Genomic DNA, 10,000 nt, shown 5'->3' on the forward strand with positions numbered 1-10,000 from the left:
TATTTCCTTTTTATTTAAAACGTGACAAGAGTAACAATCTAAAAGAAAGAAGACATCTAGAGCTGGTGGGTGGATTTTGTTACCTTCAGACCCGGTTCTGCCGAGTGAAGCTAAAGCTTCATGTGTCAAAGCTGCATTCTCTCTAGTGTCCACCAGGGGGCGACTCCTCTGGTTGTATAGAAGTCTATGAGAAAATGACTCTACTTCTCTCTTGATTTATTACCTCAGTAAACATTGTAAACATGAGTTTATGGTCTCAATCTCTAGTTTCAAGTCTTCTTCAATACAGCATGATGTTCATTTAGTAGATGATGGTCCATTTAGAGTCACACAGAGAGAAGTAGAGTCATTTTCTCATAGACTTCTATACAACCAGAGGAGTCGCCCCCTGGTGGACACTAGAGAGAATGCAGCTTTAACACATGAAGCTTTGACTTCACTCTTCAGAACCGGATGTTTTCCGCCTACAAAGACTGTTAGACTATTACGAAAAGCTGATGTTTGTGAAGAATACGGGCGCGCACGCTGACAACATTAATGGTAGGATTTTGGTTGCTAGGTAGAAAAGCAGGTTCAATCGTTTTACCAGCTCCATGCGCCTGCGGCCGCTGTCCTGCTCCCTCTGGACCAGCTCCTCCATCTCCAGCCTCATGTCCTGCAGGCGCTGCTGGTAGTAGCGGGCGTTGTCTCGCTCCCGAGCCTCGGCCTGGGCGCTCTGCTCCAGCTCCTCCCCCAGACGGACCACGCTGTCCCTCAAACGCAACACCAGCACCTGCACATCACGGAAGAGGGGCGACATTTAAGCAGAGACATGTAGAATAAAACAATGATTTTGATGAAATGTCACAATTTTAAGCTTCGTTTTGGCTGCTTTTTTCGTGGTTTGAGGAGTTTTAGTTTCTCTTTAAATAAAAGAACATGTTATGATGTGTTGAAGCTGGGGTGTGTGTGTGTGTGTGTGTGTGTGTGTGTGTGTGTGTGTGTGTGTGTGTGTGTGTGTGTGTGTGTGTGTGTGTGAGATCATGTGGCCTCACCTCAAACCTCTTGACTTGCCCTCTCTGAAACTCCAGTTTGTTTTCCAGGTCACACACACGCGCCTCCTGTTTGCTGACGATGCTGCGCCCCACGGTGGACGCCTCCAGGAACTGCACCCTCGACACGCTCTGCTGGAGCTGCAAAAAATGAATGTACCGATGCATGAGTGAATGTGGAAACCAGTGCGACATTCAGACCTGCAACGAGGAGGTTAAATGATCCGTATGAAGCTCACCTCCTCCTGCAGAGTGTGTCTCTGCTTCTTCACCTCCTCCAGCTCGGCCTGCAGCTCTCTGATCTGAGTGATGTCACTGGAGGACTAAACAGGAGGACGAGCGAGACGTTTGCATCGGGGGGTAAAAAAAACAAAGTGATGGATTGAAGGCAGGAAGATATAAACTGAGAGCAGCACCTGAGCGATGAGCGCCTTGTGCTTCTTCATGAGCTCGTTGAGGTCCTCCTGGTCCTCCTCCAGCCGCTTCAGCAGGTCCACCTTCTCGTGCTGCAGCAGGGACAACTGCACGTCCACCTGGACGCACAGGTGAGAGCGCTCAGGTGAGTTGGGTGTATATATATATATTAGTATATACTTGCACATATGCAGCATATTTAACTCTCTAACTTGTATGCGTTCGACGACTCCGCTCCTTCTTCAACATAGAAGATGAAAACAGCTTTAGGAGTCAGGAGAACATTCAGACTAATGAAAGGCATAATTATCTAATTCATCATCCATGCTGCTGTTCAAATGTGATGATAGCGGCCCCCACGCTCTCACAGCCTCTCGTGGAAGACGTTCATTGTGTTGCTCTCTTTTATTCATGTGGAAATCTGACAGAAACATTTGTGTCAGGAATGAAATGAGAGAGTTGAGAACTCTGTGGGTTACAGAAACAATTCAAGGTCCTTCTCACTGTGATTTTCATCTCACCGACCTCTGAACCCTTCCTGGAAGCGTCTGCATTTGTCCCGTTCCCCCACTAATGGCCTCGGGTATATTCCTTTAATCAAACGCTCGTCTGCACACTCACCAAACTCTTCTGCTTGCAGATATTTTCCAGCTCGATCTGAGAGTTCTCCAGCTCCTGAGAGAGAGTCCCCTGAACGCTCTCCGCCTCCAGCCGCCTCGCTTCGCTCTCCTCCAGCTAATTGGCGACATTAAAGAGAAGCGAGTTAGTCGCACGAATGCATTTTCAAACCGGGAGTCAGGTGAACGCGTGGGACAGGTGAGCGTTACCTGGCAGTGCAGGCGCTCGATCTGCTCCTTGCTGCCGTTGGGGAGGTGCTGCCCCGGGTTGTCCACGGTGGAGAGGAGCAGCTGGGCGTCGGCCAGCAGGGCGTGAGTCCTCTTCAGGTCTCTCTTCAGCTTCTTCTCCACGTCGAAGTCTCTGTGGCCGACCTGCAGGACGACACGCCTCAGGTTTAAAATGGGACGGTCTGCGTGTTTAGAAGTGTGTTGGTGTTCTTCTCCGTACTCAAGGTAAAGAGGTGAAAACATTCTGAATACAGCGTTCACTGAACCTGAGAGTCTAAACTACGTCCACAGCAGAACATCAGGGACTATGGAGAAGAACCTCGTTCCCTCTAAAACAGATTAAACTCTAGAATAGTTTCATATCTGGAGAATCTCGAGCCGTCTGCCCGTTACAGACCAGGTCGTGGCCTCTTGTCAGGAGTCCAGTTACATCCCGGGAGCGACGGAGACACAGAGGGTTGAAGCCGCCGCCTCCTTGCAGCATATGCTTGTTTTGTGGAACGGCTCGAGAACATTAACCCACAATAATGACAACAATGATGTACGACGTGAGGGAGCTCGTTCATGAGGATGTGCAGTGTGTGTGTGTGTGTGTGTGTGTGTGTGTGTGTGTGTGTGTGTGTGTGTACCTGGTCACACAGAGTTGCTATGAGTCCTTCCAGGTCGTGCTTCTCATGAATCACCATCTGTTTCTCCTCGTACTCTTGCTCCAACTGCATCTCCAACTGCCTCAGCTGCACACACACCGACACGTACCGACACACACAATCAATCGACGGACGGACGGTCAGAAGCGGCTTTTATCGCTCCCGACAGGAAACGTTCCCGCAGCAGGTTTCATAATGATAAGAAAACAATCATCGTCTGTTGAAGAGCGTAACAGAATAAACTGAGGCCTCCGGACAATCTGCTGCTGAATAAATCAACCAGTTTGCTGGTTTGAAGCTAAAGTACTGCTTCATACTTCATGCTTCATCTGTTACTATGCAGATTCAGGTTATGAACACAACATATAATCAACAAATAAATGATGATATATTATTATTTAAAAAGATGAAACTTTATTGAAACCTTGGGGAAATTAACAAGCTAGTTGGCAGTATGTAGAGTAAACAATATAATATAAAATATATGAAATATTCACATTTGTGAAGCTGTTAACAGTCAAAGATAACATTTGAATTTAAAATGTGTACTTTAGTAGAGTACTGATTACTGAACGGACACAAAGTGTCTCCAAATATCAAAATATCACTCAAAGAGACCAACCAGGAAGAGATTAATAACGACCACAAAGACACACAAGACAACTACAAAGAGACACAAAACAACGACAAAGAGACACAAGACAACGACAAAGAGACACAAGACAATGACAAAGAGACACAATACAACTACAAAGAGACACAAAACAACTACAAAGAGACACAAAACAACGACAAAGAGACACAAAACAACGACAAAGAGACACAAAACAACTACAAAGAGACACAAAACAACTACAAAGAGACACAAAACAACGACAAAGAGACACAATACAACTACAAAGAGACACAAAACAACTACAAAGACACACAAAACAACGACAAAGAGACACAAGACAACTACAAAGAGACCCTCCTATGTAGGAAAGGGGGAGGGGCCTTTGGGCCTTTGGTCTTGTCCGAGGGGCTCATCGTCTCATAATATATCATAATAATATTATTAATATTAATGTTTGAGTAAATGTTCTAACATTCTAACACTGAATCTGATTGTGTGACGATGTGCAGAGAAGTGATGTAACTGCTCTCTGGCTGCATAACAGAAAAAAGAAAAGTGGATCATTCTGTGAAAAGAATGTTTTTCTTCTTTCATTCGAGGAAGGACGTTCGAAAAGATCCGTCTGCACACAAACGACACAACAGCGCTCTATTCAGTGCTCTATTCGGCGCTCTATTCAGCACTCTATTCGGCGCTCTATTCGGCGCTCTATTCAGTGCTCTATCGCGCAACTTTTGATCAGTGATGGAGAATTCATACTGAACTTGATTTTCTGCTCTTGTGACGTTTGGAGAATGTTGTGAACAAACATGTGAAGCCTGCAAAGGTCTCAATACTGACGGAGATTGAATTATAACAAATAAGAAGATAATCTCCACTTTGTTGCTTCAGGGTCCTCTGGTTGCATTTATTTGATTTGATTGTGCACTCGAGGGAATATCAATCAAACTGGAGGACTTTCTGTATATTTACAATAAAACCAGATTTAATGTGTAATGTTATTGAATTGTGGCGTGATGAGTACATATACTTAGTGAATAAATGTAATTCGTAATAATTTGTAATAATAACTAGTATCTGCTAGTTTAGAGTTTATCTGGTTTGTGTACCTACGAACTGTTAAATAGACATTACAGTTATTAAACTGTTGAAAAGAAAAGCATCAAATCTCCACATTTATCAGGCTGGAACAAAAGATATTTGGATTTTTTTGCATTAATAATAATTAATTTTCCGATCAGATCGCTCAGTTTTGTGTGAGACGTTTGTATTTAAGCTGTGACATGAGAGGAAAACACTGCAGTACAAGTACCTGAAGTACACGTTGTACTTCAGTAAAACGCTCTGCCTCTGTTCGGCCTTGAGATATGAATGACGTACCCGTCTCTGAGAGGACTTGTGCACGTCCTCCAACTCCTCTACTTTGTCCTCCAACTCTTTCTGGTGCATCTGCTTCATCCTCTCCAGCTCCATCTCGAAGCGCATGTGGACCTACGAGAGAAGAAGAAGAGGAAGAAGAAGAGGAAGAGGAGCGAGAGATGAGCGACAGCAGCGAGTGAAAACGCAGCATTTGAACGTCTTGGCTGTGTGAAGCACCTGTTGCTGCTGCTGTATTTTGGCGGTGAGCTCGGAGACTTCCTGCGCCCTCTCGCCGCTCTGACCCTCCAGGAGGCGGAGCTGCTTCTTGAGGTCGGGCAGCGAATCGGAGGCGAGGTCGACCGGCAGGCTGAGGTCACGGATCTGAGCGCAAAGCTCGTCCTTCTGCTTCTGCAGACGGTCCACCTCCACCTGGCTCTCCTGCACACACACACACACACACACACACACACACACACACACACGAACACACACACACACACACAATAACGTTGTACTTTAAACTGTCATTTGCATCTTTTCACCCGTGTGACCGCGCTTCATGAATCACATGTGACGTCTGTAATCCCCTCAATAGAATACGTGCTCCTTTGACCATAAGAGCACTATGACATCATCATCTCTTCATCTCATCGTGACTCGTTGCTGGTTGCTCATCAGTCAGGTTTTCTTCCTGGTTTTGGTTCACAGGTGAACACACACACACACACACACACACACACACACACCTGTAGGTTGCGGCGCAGGCCGTATATCTCAGCTCCCAGAGCCGTGCTCTCCTGACAGGCTTTGTCCTTCTGCTCTCTCTCAGCGTCGGCTTCCTCCAGAGCCTGAGTCAGCTCGCTGTCAAACCTGAGAGAGAAACGGCACGAAGACGATTCAGAACGCTAAAGAGCTGCTTTCATTCAGCGGGTAACGAAGCAAACAAGCTGGTCGACTGTGTGAGTCTGTATGAGTCTGCATGAGTCTGCATGAGTCTGCATGAGTCTGCATGAGTCTGCATGAGTCTGCATGAGTCTGCATGAGTCTGTATGAGTCTGCATGAGTCTGTATACGTCTGCGTGGGTCTGTATGAGTCTGTGTGAGTCTGCATGAGTCTGCGTGAGTCTGCATGAGTCTGTATGAGTCTGCATGAGTCTGCATGAGTCTGCATGAGTCTCCATGAGTCTGCATGAGTCTGCATGAGTCTGTATGAGTCTGCATGAGTCTGTATACGTCTGCGTGGGTCTGTATGAGTCTGTGTGAGTCTGCATGAGTCTGCGTGAGTCTGCATGAGTCTGTATACGTCTGCGTGGGTCTGTATGAGTCTGTGTGAGTCTGCATGAGTCTGCGTGAGTCTGCATGAGTCTGTATGAGTCTGCATGAGTCTGCATGAGTCTGCATGAGTCTCCATGAGTCTGCATGAGTCTGCATGAGTCTGTATGAGTCTGCATGAGTCTGTATACGTCTGCGTGGGTCTGTATGAGTCTGTGTGAGTCTGCATGAGTCTGCGTGAGTCTGCATGAGTCTGTATACGTCTGCGTGGGTCTGTATGAGTCTGTGTGAGTCTGCATGAGTCTGCATGAGTCTGCATGAGTCTCCATGAGTCTGCATGAGTCTGCATGAGTCTGTATGAGTCTGCATGAGTCTGTATACGTCTGCGTGGGTCTGTATGAGTCTGTGTGAGTCTCCATGAGTCTGCATGAGTCTGCATGAGTCTGCATGAGTCTGTATACGTCTGCGTGGGTCTGTATGAGTCTGTATGAGTCTGCATGAGTCTGCATGAGTCTGCATGAGTCTGCATGAGTCTGCATGAGTCTGCATGAGTCTGCATGAGTCTGCATGAGTCTCCATGAGTCTACATGAGTCTACATGAGTCTGCATGAGTCTGTTTGAGTCTGTCTATACACAGCATTCAGCAGTTCACTTTTTACCTCCAGATGTTTGAGAGGAAAATGTTTCAATCTGCTGATTTCTGATTCAAATGTCCATAACTTACTAACATCAAGGTTATTATATAATTGTATAATTAGTATAATGTAAACATCATGTTAAGTGGAGCAGCTGGACACACACACACACACACACACCTCCTCTGTTTGCGGTCCACCTCGTGCATGCGGCTCTGCAGGCTGTCGGTGAGGACTCGGGCGTCCTGGAGGTCAGAGGTCACGCGGCGACTGTGACGCTTCAGTTCCGTCGCGCTCCGCCTGGACTGCTCCATCTGGGCCTGCAGAGTGGCCACCTCCACACACACACACACACACACACACACACACACACACACACACACACACACACAGATTTACTACCTTCAGACATTTAATCTCTCATCAGCGTTGCCGTGCACGTTGTCACAGCGCTCCCGCCTCACCTTGGCGTCGAGCTGCTGTCGGCTCTGTCTCTCCGTCTCCAGTTTGTCCTCCGTCTGTTTGAGGCGTCTGCGGACGAATTCGACCTCCGTCTGGCAGCACTCCAGCTGCATGGCCAGCTCGCCCTCTGTGAGGGCAGACGGATGTTTCTGTCATTTTAAAAACACCTGCTGGCGTTTAATCGGCCTCTTCTTTTAGCTTGAAACCAGCAGGAAGAAGTGTTCACATCCTTTATTAAAGTAGAAATACCTGAAGTCAACATGTTGCTTCAGGTAAAGTATTATCAGCTAAATGAGCCTCAAGTATCAACAGTGCGGCTCATAGAATGTAATATTATTGTGTCCGACGCTGCTGAACAGGATTATTTTGAGTCTCATCAGCTCTCAGGTGACGTCCTGTCTGAGGAGCTCACCAATCTGTGACCAGAATTGGAGGAATCTGCCTTTTGTGTGACACGTCCTCACATGAGGCTGAATTTTTCTTACAAAATCATAATTTATATATTTTCATAACAGCTGAGCAACAAGCTGACCTTGTAACCCTTGGCAACTGCAGAAGTATGATGGGCTGTAGTAAAAAATGATGTGAGACCATTTCTGACGTGATGAAAACATTTTCATTACTTTGAGTCAGTATCATGACTCCTATAGAGCACAGCCTCCTATAGAGCAGAGCCTCCTATAGAGCGGAGCCTCCTTTAGAGCAGAGCCTCCTTTAGAGCAGAGCCTCCTATAGAGCGGAGCCTCCTTTAGAGCGGAGCCTCCTTTAGAGCGGAGCCTCCTATAGAGCGGAGCCTCCTTTAGAGCAGAGCCTCCTTTAGAGCAGAGCCTCCTATAGAGCGGAGCCTCCTTTAGAGCGGAGCCTCCTATAGAGCGGAGCCTCCTTTAGAGCGGAGCCTCCTTTAGAGCGGAGCCTCCTTTAGAGCGGAGCCTCCTATAGAGCGGAGCCTCCTTTAGAGCGGAGCCTCCTATAGAGCGGAGCCTCCTTTAGAGCGGAGCCTCCTATAGAGCGGAGCCTCCTATAGAGCGGAGCCTCCTATAGAGCGGAGCCTCCTTTAGAGCGGAGCCTCCTATAGAGCGGAGCCTCCTATAGAGCGGAGCCTCCTTTGGAGCGGAGCCTCCTTTGGAGCGGAGCCTCCTATGGAGCGGAGCCTCCTATGGAGCGGAGCCTCCTCTGGAGCGGAGCCTCCTCTGGAGCGGAGCCTCCTATGGAGCGGAGCCTCCTATAGAGCGGAGCCTCCTATAGATCGGAGCCTCCTATAGAGCAGAGCCTCCTGGTGTTTACCTGTCGCTGGTCCTCTCTGACACTCGGCGAGCTGAACTTTCTGTTTCTCCTCCTCCAGCTGCTTCTCCAGGGTTTCCATGGTGACTCTGCACTGGTCTAGACGGGCCTGACGTGGTGAAGAGAAGAGAAGCAACACGATCGATCTCCAGAAGGTGACAAAGTGACCCAGAGTCCTCTGGGCTCCGGGTAATAGATTACTTCTCTACCTGCAGGTCTTTGTTCTCCCTGCTGAGTCGGATCCTCTCGGTCCGCTCCACATCCAGAGCCTGACCCACCGCATCGCCACGGAAACGCTCATCACTGAGCTCAGATGTCACGGCTGTGACCTACACACACACACACACACACACACAGGGATATCGACATTAGAGTGTGTGTGAGTGTGTGTGTGTGTGTGTGTGTGTGTGTGTGTGTGTGTGTGTGTGTGAGTGTGTGTGTGTGAGCAGCACAAACCTTGGTCTCCAGGACGTCTGCAGTCTGTCTCAACTCGTTTCTCTCCCTCTCTGATTTCTCCAGACGTCGTCTCAGAGCAGATATCTCATCCTGAAAAGAAGAAGAAGAAGAAGGAGAAGGAGGAGAAGAAGAAGAAGAAGAAGGAGAAGAAGAAGAAGAAGGAGAAGAAGGAGAAGGAGGAGAAGAAGAAGAAGAAGAAGAAGGAGAAGAAGAAGAAGAAGGAGAAGAAGGAGAAGGAGGAGAAGAAGAAGAAGGAGAAGAAGGAGAAGATATTCAGGGCTGCAAACTCTTTAAATTACTTTTAAAAACACTTTTATAAAATAGATATTCTGTGATTTCTTTCTATGTTTTATGATGTTTTAGTTTAATTCTGTTTAATTATTTGTTTTACTCTCTTTGTGTTTTTATTGTAAAACACATTGTAACTGTTTTTAAAGGTTCTATATAAATACATTATTGTTATTACTTCATGCACAATAACTTTTAAGATCTTAGACAATATTACAAGCAGGTGGCTGAATTTATGTTTTAATCAATTTGTGTGTGTGTGTGTCCGTGTGTGCATCCGTGTGTGTGTGTGTAGGTGTGTGTGTGTGTGCGTGTGTGTGTGTGTAGGTGTGTGTGTGTGTGTGTACCTCTTTAGCACGGAGCCGCTCGTTGTCCATGTTGACGTCGAGCTGAGGACGAAGTCTGCAGAAAAGTTTCCACCAGCTCCACTTGGACACGATCCTGAGAGTCCGCAGGTTCCTCTGCAGACAGCTGACCGCCATCTGCTGCACCTGGAGACACACACACACACACACACACACACACACACACACACACACACACACACACACACAACCAGTGAACAGAAGTGAGCACATCTGGACTGAGGCGGAGTGACGTAGAGACGCTGTATACGTCTCTGGTAGAGACCTGTCAATCACCGTGTAGCCCCGCCCCTAAAGCATCCCCTGCTTTATGGTCTGTGTGACTCTAA

At 47.2% G+C, this 10,000-nt stretch overlaps 1 protein-coding gene across 3 annotated transcripts in view; it reads right to left on the minus strand.

The window, feature by feature from the left end:
- The window catches only part of myo18b (myosin XVIIIB), a 36,049-nt gene that overhangs the window by 7,931 nt on the left and 18,118 nt on the right, over positions 1–10,000 (minus strand). For all 3 annotated transcript variants that reach the window (XM_079179545.1, XM_079179544.1, XM_079179546.1), the window contains exons 23-38: positions 9,654–9,797; positions 9,019–9,108; positions 8,772–8,891; positions 8,566–8,671; positions 7,284–7,408; positions 7,000–7,154; positions 5,659–5,782; positions 5,150–5,350; positions 4,934–5,044; positions 2,920–3,024; positions 2,273–2,434; positions 2,067–2,180; positions 1,448–1,564; positions 1,271–1,354; positions 1,035–1,172; positions 587–772 (exon numbers count right to left, since the gene is read on the minus strand). In XM_079179545.1, the coding sequence (XP_079035671.1) occupies positions 587–772; positions 1,035–1,172; positions 1,271–1,354; positions 1,448–1,564; positions 2,067–2,180; positions 2,273–2,434; positions 2,920–3,024; positions 4,934–5,044; positions 5,150–5,350; positions 5,659–5,782; positions 7,000–7,154; positions 7,284–7,408; positions 8,566–8,671; positions 8,772–8,891; positions 9,019–9,108; positions 9,654–9,797 (2,082 nt within the window). The remainder of the gene's footprint in view (positions 1–586; positions 773–1,034; positions 1,173–1,270; positions 1,355–1,447; positions 1,565–2,066; positions 2,181–2,272; positions 2,435–2,919; positions 3,025–4,933; positions 5,045–5,149; positions 5,351–5,658; positions 5,783–6,999; positions 7,155–7,283; positions 7,409–8,565; positions 8,672–8,771; positions 8,892–9,018; positions 9,109–9,653; positions 9,798–10,000) is intronic.

The sequence above is a fragment of the Pholis gunnellus genome (genome assembly GCF_910591455.1).
Source record: "Pholis gunnellus genome assembly, chromosome: 18".
Taxonomy (NCBI): domain Eukaryota; kingdom Metazoa; phylum Chordata; class Actinopteri; order Perciformes; family Pholidae; genus Pholis; species Pholis gunnellus.